General features: G+C 51.8%; 1 protein-coding gene across 2 annotated transcripts in view; it reads left to right on the top strand.

The window, feature by feature from the left end:
• LOC144488138 (protein turtle homolog A-like) overlaps window positions 1-15909 on the top strand; it is a 61882-nt gene extending 45973 nt beyond the window's left edge. For both annotated transcript variants that reach the window (XM_078206165.1, XM_078206164.1), the window contains 8 exons: window positions 296-471; window positions 841-1079; window positions 1680-1764; window positions 2310-2468; window positions 11668-11713; window positions 13301-14194; window positions 14295-14431; window positions 15468-15909. In XM_078206165.1, the coding sequence (XP_078062291.1) occupies window positions 296-471; window positions 841-1079; window positions 1680-1764; window positions 2310-2468; window positions 11668-11713; window positions 13301-14194; window positions 14295-14431; window positions 15468-15895 (2164 nt within the window). In that variant the 3' untranslated portion in view covers window positions 15896-15909. The remainder of the gene's footprint in view (window positions 1-295; window positions 472-840; window positions 1080-1679; window positions 1765-2309; window positions 2469-11667; window positions 11714-13300; window positions 14195-14294; window positions 14432-15467) is intronic.
• Window positions 15910-16135: the final 226 nt, after the last annotated feature.

The raw sequence follows: 16135 nt of genomic DNA, 5'->3' as shown, positions 1-16135 counted from the left end.
TACTAACCATGCCTACTAAATTCTCATCCAAATCATTAATATAAATGACAAATAACAGTGGACCCAGCACTGATCCCTGAGGCACACCGCTGGTCACAGGTCTCCAGTTTGAAAAACAACTCTCTGCAGCCACCCTCTGGCTTCTGTCATCAAGCCAATTTTGTAGCCAGTGGCTACCTCACCCTGGATCCCGTGAAATTTAACCTTATACAACCACCTATCATATGGTACCTTGTCAAAGGTCTTGCTAAAGTCCACAGTGTGTGAACTCTCTCTCTCTCTTTCTCTCTCTCAGGTTCAGGCAGATGACCAATGGGCCCCATGATTGGATCATCCGGAAGGTTCCAGCTGGAAACTGCAGCCTGTGGGTGGGGGGTCTCTGGCCAGACACTGAGTACCAGTTCAGTGTATTGGCTCAGAGCCAGCGAGGGAGTGGCCCCTTCAGTCAGATTCTCAACGTCCAGACCCTCAGTGAGTGCTGATTCTCAACCTTTGATCTAAACTGTGACCTTGTGCTGACCTCCCGATCCTGACTACTGACCTGTGACCCCATGCTGGCCACATGCCTCCACTTCGACCCCGTGACCTCTGAATGACCTCCTAGCCCCAACTACTGACACCATGACCCCATGTTGACCAACTGACCTCCAAACACTGACCTGTGACCCTGTGCTTGACATCATAATCTTGCTAACCACACATCCTTGCGCTGAACTCCTGACTAACTCCCGAACCCCAAGGCGAGGTCCCTGACCCAGTGCCGACCCCTGACCTCCAGCACTGACTCTGGCCACCTTGCTAACACTCTTCTTGTTGTCCCTCCCCACTTCCCACCCGCAGGCGTTGCCGTGGCGACAGTGGCTCCAGCAATGGTGTGGCCCAACCTCCTCCTCCCGCCCCGGGACCTGACGGTTAATCGGACGGCCCGCGGGATCGTGCTGTACTGGGCCCCTCCGCCAGCCCCCTCGCACCTCCCCCTGGGCTACCTGCTGGAATTCCGGGAGGCAGGGGGCTGGGCAGTGCTGCACAGTGCGATCCCAGCCAAACAGCACCAGATACTGCTGCAGGGACTTGTCAAGGTGAGAGGTCAAAGGGTCTTGTGTGGCTGGGGGAGAGGGCGAGAGGCAGGAAAGAGGGAGTGAAGGAGAGACACTGATGGTAGAGAGAGAGAGACTGAAGAAGAGAGATCGAGGGAAAGAGAGAGAGGGAAGTGAGTGTGCGATTGAGGGATACATCGACAGAGAGAGAGAATGAAAGATGTGGGAGGAGAAAAAGGGAGAGAGACTGAAGAAAAGAGTTCGAGAGAGAGAGGGGGTGAGAAAGAGATGAAGGAGAGAAACATCGAAGAAAGAGAGATGAGAGGGACGGAAGAGAGAGAGAGTGAAGGAGAGAGAGAGAGTGAAGGACACTTTAAGTGGGAGGAGAGAGAGAATGAAAGAGAAAGACTGAGAGAGGGGGAAAGTGAACAAGAGGCATCAAAGGAGGTGAGATGGAGAGAGACAGAAAAAAGAGAGAGAGAGAGAGACAGAGTGAAGAAGCGAGATTAAGGGGAGAAGGGAGTGAATAATGGAGAGAGATTGAGTGGGATTCTTGTGGTGAGAGATTTAGGGAGTGGGAGAGGGAGAGCGGGTAAGGAGCCACTAACTGATTACTAACTGAGTCTGGTCTCTGCTCCTCAGGATGTGTCCTACCAGTTGCGAATGATTTCACAGAGTGAGAACCTGGTCAGTGAACCCAGCGAAATTGTCAATGTTTCAACTGCAGGTAAAGCGATCCTACATTTAGCAATAGCGCTGGGGGTGGAGGCAGAGGGAGCTGCTGGTGATGTAGCCTTTCACCCTGGTGTGAAAGGGGCTGTGAGAGAGAGAGAGAGAGAGAATTTCAGCAAGTGGGAGAACACCAGAGAGTGTGTGAGACCGAGTGTGTGAGACCGAGTGTGTGAGGCCGAGTGTGTGAGGCCGAGTGTGTGAGGCCGAGTGTGTGAGGCCGAGTGTGTGAGGCCGAGTGTGTGAGGCCGAGTGTGTGAGGCCGAGTGTGTGAGGCCGAGTGTGTGAGGCCGAGTGTGTGAGGCCGAGTGTGCGAGGCCGTGTGTGCGAGGCCGTGTGTGCGAGGCCGAGTGTGCGAGGCCGAGTGTGCGAGGCCGAGTGTGCGAGGCCGAGTGTGCGAGGCCGAGTGTGTGAGGCTGTGTGCACTAAGTGGGGTCACAGCCTCATGAAGCAATGGAGAATGGTGATGGAATCAACAGCCTCAGCACTGTCCCAGCCAGTGCGGCTGCCGTGTGTGACACTCTGTCTCTGTGTCCGCTGTAGGTATGAGCAGCTATCCCTCCGGCAGCAGGATATTGGAGCCTCTGTCACAATCTGTAAGGGCGGGGATCATTGCTGGCGTCTGTTTCCTGACCAGCGCCCTCTTCATCAGCATTGTGGCATCGTACCTCATGAAAAGGAGAAGGACAAGGAGAATGCACAGTAAGAGGAGCTGATCAGGTGGCGGGGGCACGGGGTAGGGGGTTGGGGAACGGAGGGCGGGATGTGGGTGGGGGGTGGGTCAGTCATCTGAACTCCAGGACATCAGTGCAGGAGTCGCTCAGGATAATGTCCGAGGTCCAAAACATTTCAGCTGCTTCATCAATGACCTTCCTGTCAGAAGTGGGGATGTTTGCTGATGATTGCTCAATGTTCAGCACCATTCGCAACTCCTCAGATACTGAAGCATGTTCAAATGCAACAAGATCTGGACAATATCCAAGCCTGGGCTGACAAGTGACAAGCAACATTCGCACTACACAAGTGCCAGGAAATGACCATCACCATGAGAGAGAATCTAACAATCATCTTTTGACATTCAATGGCATCTGTACACTGACTGGTGTCTCTCAGTCCCTCTCTCTCAGGGAGATATCTGTACACTGACTGGTGTCTCTCAGTCCCTCTCTCTCAGGGAGATATCTGTACACTGACTGGTGTCTCTCAGTCCCTCTCTCTCAGGGAGATATCTGTACACTGACTGGTGTCTCTCAGTCCCTCTCTCACAGGGAGATATCTGTACACTGACTGGTGTCTCTCAGTCCCTCTCTCACAGGGAGATATCTGTACACTGACTGGTGTCTCTCAGTCCCTCTCTCTCAGGGAGATATCTGTACACTGACTGGTGTCCCAGTCCCTCTCTCACAGGGAGATATCTGTACACTGACTGGTGTCTCTCAGTCCCTCTCTCACAGGGAGATATCTGTACACTGACTGGTGTCTCTCAGTCCCTCTCTACCAGGGAGATATCTGTACACTGACTGGTGTCTCTCAGTCCCTCTCTCTCAGGGAGATATCTGTACACTGACTGGTGTCCCAGTCCCTCTCTACCAGGGAGATATCTGTACACTGACTGGTGTCTCTCAGTCCCTCTCTCTCAGGGAGATATCTGTACACTGACTGGTATCTCTCTGTCCCTCTCTCTCAGGGAGATATCTGTACACTGACTGGTGTATCTCAGTCCCTCTCTCTCAGGGAGATATCTGTCCACTGACTGGTATCTCTCAGTCCCTCTCTCTCAGGGAGATATCTGTACACTGACTGGTGTCTCTCAGTCCCTCTCTCTCAGGGAGATATCTGTACACTGACTGGTGTCTCTCAGTCCCTCTCTCCCAGGGAGATATCTGTACACTGACTGGTGTCTCTCAGTCCCTCTCTCACAGGGAGATATCTGTACACTGACTGGTGTCTCTCAGTCCCTCTCTCACAGGGAGATATCTGTACACTGACTGGTGTCTCTCAGTCCCTCTCTCTCAGGGAGATATCTGTACACTGACTGGTGTCCCAGTCCCTCTCTCACAGGGAGATATCTGTACACTGACTGGTGTCTCTCAGTCCCTCTCTCACAGGGAGATATCTGTACACTGACTGGTGTCTCTCAGTCCCTCTCTACCAGGGAGATATCTGTACACTGACTGGTGTCTCTCAGTCCCTCTCTCTCAGGGAGATATCTGTACACTGACTGGTGTCCCAGTCCCTCTCTACCAGGGAGATATCTGTACACTGACTGGTGTCTCTCAGTCCCTCTCTCTCAGGGAGATATCTGTACACTGACTGGTATCTCTCTGTCCCTCTCTCTCAGGGAGATATCTGTACACTGACTGGTGTATCTCAGTCCCTCTCTCTCAGGGAGATATCTGTCCACTGACTGGTATCTCTCAGTCCCTCTCTCTCAGGGAGATATCTGTACACTGACTGGTGTCTCTCAGTCCCTCTCTCTCAGGGAGATATCTGTACACTGACTGGTGTCTCTCAGTCCCTCTCTCCCAGGGAGATATCTGTACACTGACTGGTGTCTCTCAGTCCTTCTCTCTCAGGGAGATATCTGTACACTGACTGGTGTCTCTCTGTCCCTCTCTCTCAGGGAGATATCTGTACACCGACTGGTGTCTCTCAGTATCTCTCTCTCTCAGGGAGATATCTGTACACTGACTGGTGTCTCTCAGTCTCTCTCTCTCAGGGAGATATCTGTACACTGACTGGTGTCTCTCAGTCCCTCTCTCTCAGGGAGATATCTGTACACTGACTGGTGTCTCTCAGTCCCTCTCTCTCAGGGAGATATCTGTACACTGACTGGTGTCTCTCAGTCCCTCTCTCTCAGAGAGATATCTGTACACTGACTGGTGTCTCTCAGTCTCTCTCTCTCAGGGAGATATCTGTACACTGACTGGTGTCTCTCAGTCCCTCTCTCTCAGGGGAATATCTGTACACTGACTGGTGTCTCTCAGTCCCTCTCTCTCAGGGAGATATCTGTACACTGACTGGTGTCTCTCAGTCCCTCTTTCTCAGGGAGATATCTCTAACACTGACTGGTGTCTCTCAGTCCCTCTCTCTCAGGGAGATATCTGTACACTGACTGGTGTCTCTCAGTCCCTCTCTCTCAGGGAGATATCTGTACACTGACTGGTGTCTCTCAGTCCCTCTCTCTCAGGGAGATATCTGTACACTGACTGGTGTCTCTCAGTCCCTCTCTCTCAGGGAGATATCTGTACACTGACTGGTGTCTCTCAGTCCCTCTCTCTCAGGGAGATATCTGTACACTGACTGATGTCTCTCAGGGAGACATCTGTACACTGATTGGTGTCTCTCAGTCCCTCTCTCTCAGGGAGATATCTGTACACTGACTGGTGTCTCTCTGTCCCTCTCTCTCAGGGAGATATCTGTACACTGACTGGTGTCTCTCTGTCCCTCTCTCTCAGGGAGATATCTGTACACCGACTGGTGTCTCTCAGTATCTCTCTCTCTCAGGGAGATATCTGTACACTGACTGGTGTCTCTCAGTCTCTCTCTCTCTCAGGGAGATATCTGTACACTGACTGGTGTCTCTCAGTCCCTCTGTCTCAGGGAGATATCTGTACACTGACTGATGTCTCTCAGGGAGATATCTGTACACTGACTGGTGTCTCTCAGTCCCTCTCTCTCAGGGAGATATCTGTACACTGACTGGTGTCTCTCAGTCCCTCTCTCTCAGGGAGATATCTGTACACTGACTGGTGTCTCTCAGTCCCTCTCTCTCAGGGAGATATCTGTACACTGACTGGTGTCTCTCAGTCCCTCTCTCTCAGGGAGATATCTGTACACTGACTGATGTCTCTCAGGGAGACATCTGTACACTGACTGGTGTCTCTCAGTCCCTCTCTCTCAGGGAGATATCTGTACACTGACTGGTGTCTCTCTGTCCCTCTCTCTCAGGGAGGTGTCAGTGTACAAGGAAAGTGGAAAGAAACTTAAGCAAGGAGTAAGAAGGGCTAAAAGGTGGTATGAAAAAGCATTGACCAGCAGGATTAAGGAAAATCCCAAGGCTTTTTATACATGTATAAAGAGCGAGAGGGTAGCCAGGGAGAGGGTTGGCCCACTCAAGGACAGGGGAGGGAATCTCTGCATGGAGCCAGAGGAAATGGGCGAGGTATTAAATGAATACTTTGCATCAGTATTCACCAAAGAGAAGGACTTGGTGGATGATGAGTCTGGGAAAGGATGTGTAGATAGTTTGAGTCATGTTGAGATCAAAAAGGAGGAGGTATTGGGGTTCTTGTCCCCAGGGCCTGATGGGATATACCCCAGAATACTGAGAGAGGCAAGGGAGGAAATTGCTGGGGCCTTGAGAGAAATCTTTGTATCCTCACTGGCTACAGGGGAGGTCACAGTAAGAAGTTTAACAACACCAGGTTAAAGTCCAACAGGTTTATTTGGTAGCAAAAGCCACACAAGCTTTCGAGGCTCTGAGCCCCTTCTTCAGGTGAGTGGGAATTCTGTTCACAAACAGAACTTATAAGACACAGACTCAATTTACATGAATAATGGTTGGAATGCGAATACTTACAACTAATCCAGGCTTTAAGAAACAAAACAATGGGAGTGGAGAGAGCATCAAGACAGGCTAAAAAGATGTGTATTGTCTCCAGACAAGACAGCCAGTGAAACTCTGCAGGTCCACGCAACTGTGGGAGTTACAAATAGTGTGACATAAATTCTGATTCTCGGATCGCATGATAAAGACTCAGGAGGAAAAAAGCAGAAATATTTATGTGAAATAGTGTGACATAAACCCAATATCCCGGTTGAGGCCGTCCTTGTGTGTGCGGAACCTGGCTATCAGTTTCTGCTCCGCGACTCTGCGCTGTCGTGTGTCGCGAAGGCCGCCTTGGAGAACGCTTCCCCGAATATCAGAGGCCGAATGCCCGTGACCGCTGAAGTGCTCCCCAACAGGAAGAGAACAGTCTTGCCTGGTGATTGTCGAGCGGTGTTCATTCATCCGTTGTCGCAGCGTCTGCATAGTTTCCCCAATGTACCATGCCTCGGGACATCCTTTCTTGCAGCGTATCAGGTAGACAACGTTGGCCGAGTTGCAAGAGTATGTACCGTGTACCTGGTGGATGGTGTTCTCACGTGAGATGATGGCATCTGTGTCGATGATCCGGCACGTCTTGCAGAGGTTGCTGTGGCAGGGTTGTGTGGTGTCTTGGTCACTGTTCTCCTGAAGGCTGGGTAGTTTGCTGCGGACAATGGTCTGTTTGAGGTTGTGCGGTTGTTTGAAGGCAAGAAGTGGGGGTGTGGGGATGGCCTTGGCGAGATGTTCGTCTTCATCAATGACATGTTGAAGGCTCCGGAGGAGATGCCGTAGCTTCTCCGCTCCGGGGAAGTACTGGACAACGAAGGGTACTCTGTCCACTGTGTCCCGTGTTTGTCTTCTGAGGAGGTCGGTGCGGTTTTTCGCTGTGGCGCGTTGGAACTGTTGATCAATGAGTCTAGCGCCATATCCTGTTCTTATGAGGGCATCTTTCAGCGTCTGGAGGTGTCTGTTGCGATCCTCCTCATCCGAGCAGATCCTGTGTATTCGGAGGGCTTGTCCGTAGGGGATGGCTTCTTTAACGTGTTTAGGGTGGAAGCTGGAGAAGTGGAGCATCGTGAGGTTATCCGTGGGCTTGCGGTACAGTGAGGTGCTGAGGTGACCGTCCTTAATGGAGATGCGCGTGTCCAAGAATGCAACCGATTCCGGAGAGTAGTCTATGGTGAGCCTGATGGTGGGATGGAACTTGTTGATGTCATCATAGAGTTGTTTCAGTGATTGTTCACCATGAGTCCAAAGGAAGAAAATGTCATCGATGTATCTAGTGTATAGCACCGGTTGAAGGTCCCGTGCGGTGAAGAAGTCTTGTTCGAACCTGTGCATGAAGATGTTGGCATATTGAGGTGCAAATTTGGTCCCCATGGCTGTTCCGTGTGTCTGGATGAAGAACTGGTTGTTGAAGGTGAAGATATTGTGGTCCAGGATGAAGCGGATGAGATGTAAAATTGCATCTGGAAACTGGCAGTTGTTGGCGCTGAGCACTGAGGCCGTTGCAGCAATGCCATCGTCATGGGGGATGCTGGTGTAGAGTGCTGAGACATCCATTGTGACGAGGAGCGCTCCTGGTTCAACTGCTCCATGTGTGCCGAGTTTCTGTAGGAAGTCCGTCGTGTCGCGACAAAAGCTGGGGGTTCTTTGTACAATGGGTTTCAGGATGCCCTCGACATAGCCGGAGAGGTTCTCGCACAGGGTCCCATTGCCCGATACGATGGGACGGCCGGGTGTGTTTGCCTTGTGTATCTTCGGGAGGCAGTAGAGATCTCCAACGCGGGGAGTACGTGGGATGAGAGCACGGAGGGTGTTCTGAAGGTCCGGATCAAAGGTCTTGATCAGAGTGTTGAGTTGACGGGTGTGTTCTTTGGTCGGATCTGCAGGTAACTGTCTGTAGTGTTCCTCGTTGTTGAGTTGTCGGTACACTTCTTTGCAGTAATCCGTTCTGTTCAGTATGACAATGGCCCCTCCTTTGTCGGCTGGTTTGATGACAATGTTGCGGTTGGTCCTGAGAGCTTGGATGGCGTTGCGTTGTGCTTGGGTGATGTTCGGGGCTGTCTTGTGAGTGCGGCTGATGAATTTGGTGTTGACGCACCTCCTGACGGCTTGGGCATACATGTCAAGTCGAGGGCAGCGGCCTTCCGGAGGAGTCCAATTCGACTCTTTCCTCTTCGGATGCACTGCGGATCTCTCTGTCGGCTGTTCCAGTTCATTGGCTGTCTCATTGTGTTCGTTGTTGGCCTCTTGGGGTTTGTGGAAGAACTCCCTCAGCCTCATTCGCCTGATGAATTCCTCTGTGTCTGCTGCGAGACTGATGGGGTCTATTTTGGTGGTGGGGCAAAAATTAAGCCCTCGGCTGAGAACTTCGATTTCATCAGGTTTATTTGGTAGCAAAAGTGGTTTTTGCTACCAAATAAACCAGTTAGACTTTAACCTGGTGTTGTTAGACTTCTTACTGTGTTTACCCCAGTCCAACGCTGGCATCTCCACATCCTGACTACAGGGGAGGTCCCAGAGGATTGGAGAATAGCCAATGTTGTTCCTTTGTTTAAGAAGGGTCCAAGAATAATCCAGGTAGTTACAGGCTGGTGAGCCTTACTTCAGTGGTAGGGAAATTTTTGGAGAGGATTCCTCAAGACAGGCTTTATTCCCACTTGGAAATAAGTGGACGTATTAGTGAGAGGCAACATGGTTTTGTGAAGGGGAGGTCGTGTCTCATGAACTTGATCGAGTTTTTCGAGGAAGTGACGAAGATGATTGATGAGGGTAGGGCAGTGGATGTTGTCTACATGGACTTCAGTAAGGCCTTTGACAAGGTCCCTCATGGCAGACTGGTGCAGAAGGTGAAGTCGCATGGGATCAGAGGTGAGCTGGCAAGGTGGATACAAAACTGGCTCAGTCAAAGAAGACAGAGGGTAGCAGTGGAAAGGTGTGTTTCTAAATGGAGGGCTGTGACATGTGGTGTTCCTCAGGGATCAGTGCTGGAACCTTTGCTATTTGTAATGTCTATAAATCATTTGAAGGAAAATGTAACTGGTTTGATTAGTAAGTTTGATGACGACACAAAGGTTGGTGAATTTGTGGATAGCGATGAGGACCATCAGAGGATACAGCAGGATATAGATCAGTTGGAGACTTGGGCGGAGAGATGGCAGATGGAGTTTAATCCGGACAAATGTGAGGTAATGCATTTTGGAAGGTCTAATACAGACAGGAAATATATGGTAAATGGCAGAACCCCCAAGGGTATTGATAGGCAAAGGGGTCTGGGTGTGCAGGTACATAGGTCACTGAAAGTGGCAATGCAGGTGGAGAAGGTAGTCAAGAAGGCATACAGCATGCTTGCCTTCATCGGCCGGGGTATTGAGTTTAAAAATTGGCAAGTCATGTTGCAGCTTTATAGAACCTTAGTTAGGCCGCACTTAGAATATAGTGTTCAATTCTGGTCGTCACACTACCAGAAGGATGTGGAGGCTTTGGAGAGGGTACAGAAAAGATTTACCAGGATGTTGCCTGGTATGGAGGGCATTAGCTATGAGGAGAGGTTGGAGAAACTTGGTTTGTTCTCACTGGAACGATGGAGGTTGAGGGGAGACCTGATAGAAGTCTACAAGATTATGAGAGGCATGGACAGAGTGGATAGTCAGAAGCTTTTTCCCAGGGTGGAAGAGTCAATTACTAGGGGGCACAGGTTTAAGGTGCAAGGGGCAAGGTTTAAAGGAGATGTACATAGAACAGAGAACAGTACTGCACAGAACAGGCCCTTCGGCCCTTGATGTTGTGCTGAGCTTTGTCCGAAACCAAGATGAAGCTATCCCACTCCCTATCATTCTGGTGTGCTCCATGTGCCTATCCAATAACCGCTTGAAAGTTCCTAAAGTGTCCGACTCCACTATCACAGCAGGCAGTCCATTCCACACCCCAACCACTCTCTGAGGAAAGAACCTACTTGGTTTATTTGGTAGCAAAAGTGGTAGCAAAAGTGGAGATGCCAGCATTGGACTGGGGTAAACACAGTAAGAAGTCTAACAACACCAGGTTAAAGTCTAACTGGTTTATTTGGTAGCAAAAACCACTTTTGCTACCAAATAAACCTGTAGGTTCTTTTTGGTAGCAAAATCTGTTCACAAACAGAGCTTATAAAGACACAGACTCAATTTACATGAATAATGGTTGGAATGCGAATACTTAGAACTAATCAAGTCTTTAAGAAACAAAACAATGTGAGTGGAGAGAGCATCAAGACAGGCTAAAAAGATGTGTATTGTCTCCAGACAAGACAGCCAGTGAAACTCTGCAGGTCCACGCAACTGTGGGAGTTACAAATAGTGTGACATGAACCCAATATCCCGGTTGAGTTTCACTGGCTGTCTTGTCTGGAGACAATACACATCTTTTTAGCCTGTCTTGATGCTCTCTCCACTCACATTGTTTCGTCTCTTAAAGACTTGATTAGTTGTAAGTATTCGCATTCCAACCATTATTCATGTAAATTGAGTCTGTGTCTTTATAAGCTCTGTTTGTGAACAGAATTCCCACTCACCTGAAGAAGGGGCTCAGAGCTCCAAAAGCTTGTGTGGCTTTTACTACCAAATAAACCTGTTGGACTTTAACCTGGTGTTGTTAAACTTCTTACTGTGTTTACCCCAGTCCAACGCCGGCATCTCCACATCATGACTATCCCTGTGGACAGTGAGGACCCAAAAATCAAAGCCAAAGGCTCTGCAATCTCATTCCTTGCCTCCCAAAGAATCCTAGGATATATCCCATCTGGCCCAGGGGACTTATCGACCCTCAGGTTTTTCAAAATTGCCAATACATCTTCCCTCAGAACATCTGCCTCCTCCAGCCTGTCAGCCTGTATCACACTCTCATCCTCAAAAACACAGCCCCTCTCCTTGGTGAACACAGAAGAAAAGTATTCATTCATTCATTCATGTACGAGGCAGATTTTTTACACAGAGAGTAAGGGGGACCTGGAACTCGTTGCCGGGGGAGGTAGTGGAAGCGGATACGGTAGTGACTTTTAAGGGGCGTCTTGACAAGTACATGAATAGGATGGGAATAGAGGGATATGGTCCCCGGAAGAATAGGGGGTTTTAGTTAAGTTGGGCAGCATGGTCAGTGCAGGCTTGGAGGGCCGAAGGCCTGTTCCTGTGCTGTAATTTTCGTTGTTCTTTGTTCTTTGTCTCCCTGCATTACCTCTCTTTCCAAAGACCAATTCCAGAGCCTTTATTTGGACATACAACAAGGTGTTTACTTCATGATGTTTTATACTCAAATCTTTTGATCCTTCTACAGATTCTCCCATTTTTTTCAGTCGCTATCAGAAGACACCAAACCTCGAGTAAGTTGCAGCAACATTCACGTCTACCTTTGTCTAACCCCGTGCAGTACCTGTCCTGGGAGTGTTTGATGGGGACAGTGTAGAGGGAGATTTACTCTGTATCTAACCCCGTGCTGTACCTGTCCTGGGAGTGTTTGATGGGGACAGTGTAGAGGGAGCTTTACTCTGTATCTAACCCCGTGCTGTACCTGTCCTGGGAGTGTTTGATGGGGACGGTGTAGAGGGAGATTTACTCTGTATCTAACCCCGTGCTGTACCTGTCCTGGGAGTGTTTGATGGGGACAGTGTAGAGGGAGCTTTACTCTGTATCTAACCCCGTGCTGTACCTGTCCTGGGAGTGTTTGATGGGGACAGTGTAGAGGGAGCTTTACTCTGTATCTAACCCCGTGCTATACGTGTCCTGGGAGTGTTTGATGGGGACAGTGTAGAGGGAGCTTTACTCTGTATCTAACCCCGTGCTGTACCTGTCCTGGGAGTGTTTGATGGGGACAGTGTAGAGGGAGCTTTACTCTGTATCTAACCCCGTGCTGTACCTGTCCTGGGAGTGTTTGATGGGGGACAGTGTAGAGGGAGCTTTACTCTGTATCTAACCCCGTGCTGTACCTGTCCTGGGAGTGTTTGATGGGGACAGTGTAGAGGGAGCTTTACTCTGTATCTAACCCCGTGCTGTACCTGTCCTGGGAGTGTTTGATGGGGACAGTGTAGAGGGAGATTTACTCTGTATCTAACTCCGTGCTGTACCTGTCCTGGGAGTGTTTGATGGGGACAGTGTAGAGGGAGATTTACTCTGTATCTAACCCCGTGCTGTACCTGTCCTGGGAGTGTTTGATGGGGACAGTGTACAGGGAGCTTTACTCTGTATCTAACCCTGTGCTGTACCTGTCCTGGGAGTGTTTGATGGGGACAGTGTAGAGGGAGATTTACTCTGTATCTAACCCCGTGCTGTACCTGTCCTGGGAGTGTTTGATGGGGGACAGTGTAGAGGGAGCTTTACTCTGTAACTAACCCCGTGCTGTACCTGTCCTGGGAGTGTTTGATGGGGACATTGTACAGGGAGCTTTACTCTGTATCTAACCCTGTGCTGTACCTGTCCTGGGAGTGTTTGATGGGGACAGTGTAGAGGGAGATTTACTCTGTATCTAACCCCGTGCTGTACCTGTCCTGGGAGTGTTTGATGGGGACAGTGTGGAGGGAGCTTCACTCTGTATCTAACCCCGTGCTGTACCTGTCCTGGGAGTGTTTGATGGGGACAGTGTAGAGGGAGATTTACTCTGTATCTAACCCCGTGCTATACCTGTCCTGGGAGTGTTTGATGGGGACAGTGTAGAGGGAGATTTACTCTGTATCTCACCCCATGCTGTACCTGTCCTGGGAGTGTTTGATGGGGACAGTGTAGAGGGAGCTTTACTCTGTATCTAACCCCGTGCTGTACCTGTCCTGGGAGTGTTTGATGGGGACAGTGTAGAGGGAGCTTTACTCTGTATCTAACCCCGTGCTGTATCTGTCCTGGGAGTGTTTGATGGGGACAGTGTAGAGAGACCTGGGAATGTATAATTCTAACCGTTGCTTCTCCTACTCTCCTCTCAGATGCTCAGACAGTCCGGACAGTCTGCTGAAGCTCAAGTTGGAAACCTCGCTCTATGAGACTTTTGAACGCGTGGCTGTGTCTCCCCGCAGGAGCAGTGGGGAGAAGCACGCTCAGTACGAGACTCACCTGGGCTGCCTGGAGTCTATCCAACGGGGTCCAGATGGCCGCTTTGTTGTGCAGAGGGAGGCAGGGCCTCAAGTCGCCCCCTCGGTCCCTCACTTTGTGTCCTTTCCTCTCCATGCCAAGCGTGACGCCTGCCCCCCGGTCCAGGGGGTGCGGGTGACTGCGCCACTCAGGTCAAAGGCCAGAGGTCAGGCCCGAGGGCGCCCACGGGCCTGCTATTTCTCCACGGCCAGCAGCAGCAGCCCCGCTGATAGCTCGCAGCCTCCCCTCATCCCCGACCTCAGCCCCATCCCTCGCCCCTCGGCCTGCGAATCCAGCTCCGGGCCTGTACTTTCCGACAGCCCCGCAGGCTTCACCCCAAGACCCAGCCACAGCCTGCTGGAGCTGGGCTCCATCGCCGCCGGCGACGGGGGCCTGAGCCATGGCCTGTCTTGGCCCGGGCCCTTGGAGGTGGCTCCTCCGGGTCAGCTACCCACAGCCCTGGGGTTCGGGCCTACTCAGGCAGGCCCCTCGGGTTTTCCCTGGGGGCCGCACCTGCCTGGGGGATGTGGTGCGGCCTCGGCCTCCAGGCTGGCAATCCTGGCCTCGGAGCGCTGCTGCCAACCGGCCAGGCCCAACCCTGACTGGCACGGGGATCGAGGGGGAACGGGTCAGCATCCCTCCTTCACCCACTCAGAGGCTCCCGGCAGCTCCCCCGCCCCCAACAGTAGTGGCTACCACAGCGGAGAGACCTCACGGAGGGCCTCGGGGGAGAGGAGTCGCGACAGGAGGTAAGGTCAACAGGGGTGAGTTCAAACTGGGGGAGAGGGGTGGGTACGGGCGGGAAAGCAAGAGGGCATGGGGCTCCCTGACCCCTCTTCTCTCTTCCAGAGACTTCCTGACTGGTCAGAAGTACGAGTGGGACGAGGGGCTGGCCATGAGCTCCGAGATACTCGAGGCCCTCAGGTTGCACCAGAGATCGAGGCGGCCCAACTCCAGTATCGCCCTCCAGGATCTCACACATACAGGTCAGCACGGCAACGTGGGAATCCCCGGAATCAGCTCAGGGCACTGCAAGGACAGGGGCTGGGGGAAGGGCTCAGAGTTCAGGAAAATAAGAGCAAATCGAGAAATTGAGGAGAAAGTGGGTCAGTGGGATTGAGTGAAGACCTGGCTGACTCTGCCTTTCTCTCTTTGTCTCTCTCTCCCCCCCTCTCTCTCTCTTCCCCTCTCTCTCCCTCTCTCCTCTCTCTCCCTCTCACCCCCTCTCTCTCTCTCCCTGTCTCTCTCTCTTCCCCCTCTCTCTCCCTCTCTCCCCCTCTCTCTCTCTCTCTCCCTCTCTCTCTCCCCCCCTCTCTCTATCTCTCTCCCCTTTCTCTCCCCCCTCTCCCCCTCTCTCTACCCCCTCTATCTCTCTCCCCCTTTCTCTCCCCCTCTCCCCTTCCCTCTCCTCCTCTCTCCCTCTCCCCTCTCTCTTCCCCCCCCTCTCTTCCTCTCCCCCTCTCTCTCTCCCCCACTCTCTCTCCCCCTTCTCTCTCGCCCCCTCTCTCTCTCTCCCCCTCTCTCTCTCCCCCTCTTTCTCTCCCTCTCTCTCTCTCTCTCTCCCCCCTCTCTCTCTCTCTCCCCCTCTTTCTCTCCCCCCCTCTCTCTCTCCCCCCTTTCTCTCTCCCCCTCTCTCTCTCTCCTCCTCTCTCTCTCCCCCTCTCTCTCTCCCCCTCTCTCTCTCTCTCTCTCCCCTTCTCTCTCTCCCCCTCTCTTCTCCCCCCCTCTCTCTTTATCTCTCGCTCCCCCTTTCTCTCCCGTCTCCCCCCCCCTCTCTCTCTCCCCCCTCTCTCTCTCTCTCTCTCTCTCCCCTCTCTCTCTCCCCTTCTCTCTCTCCCCCTCTCTTCTCCCCCTCTCTCTCTCTCTCTATCTCTCTCTCCCCCTCTCTTCTCCCCCCTCTCTCTCTCTCTCTATCTCTCTCTCCCTCTTTCTCTCCCCGTCTCCCCCCTCTCTCTCTCTCCCCCCTCTCTCTCTCTCTCTCTCTCTCCCCCTCTCTCTCCCCGTCTCCCCCTCTCTCTCCAGGATCCTCAGTTCCCTCAGAGCTCAGACGTTCCGGGACAGTCCAGTCACTGGAGTTCACTGGAGTTATTCGCAGCCTCCGTCATTCCCGCTCCTCCACTGATTCTCGGTGCGCCGCCCTCAGGATACCGGCGACGGAAGGAGAGGGAGAAGTTGGAGGGACCCCGGGGAAAGGGGCCGAGCAGCTTTGTAAACTTGGAGCAGGCCACTCTGCTGTGAATGCCATGGATCGAGCTGTGTACTTCTCCCAGAGAAGGAGTGACACCTACCCTCACCCCCTCCTGCATAACTCCTGCTTCAGCTGGGATCGCACTGTGTACTTTTCTCCAGGTGTCGGCGGGAAGGATGTTCCAATGGACCAGGGGAGGGGGAATGAGATAATCCTGAAATCTGGACCTCAGGATGGGACAACTGTAAAGACACTGAAATAAAAATGGTTTTCATTGGTTAGTCTGAGGAGTCAATGATTTTCTCCATCTCTCTCACTTCTCTCTCTTTCTTCAGCTGTTTGTCTGTTTCTGCATCTCTCTCTTTCTCTCTCTCTAACTCTGTTGCCCTCACTCGCTCACTTTCTCTTTTTTCATCTCTCTGCCTCCTCTTTTTCTGGCCCTCCCACTTTGTCTTTCTCTGCCTTTCATTTTCACTTTCTCCCTGTTTAGTCTCTATCCCTG

The sequence above is a fragment of the Mustelus asterias genome, unplaced genomic scaffold (genome assembly GCF_964213995.1).
Source record: "Mustelus asterias unplaced genomic scaffold, sMusAst1.hap1.1 HAP1_SCAFFOLD_1323, whole genome shotgun sequence".
NCBI classification, from domain to species: Eukaryota; Metazoa; Chordata; class Chondrichthyes; order Carcharhiniformes; family Triakidae; genus Mustelus; species Mustelus asterias.
Note: the sequence above shows the minus strand (reverse complement) of the source record. Positions and strands in the feature narration are given on the sequence as shown.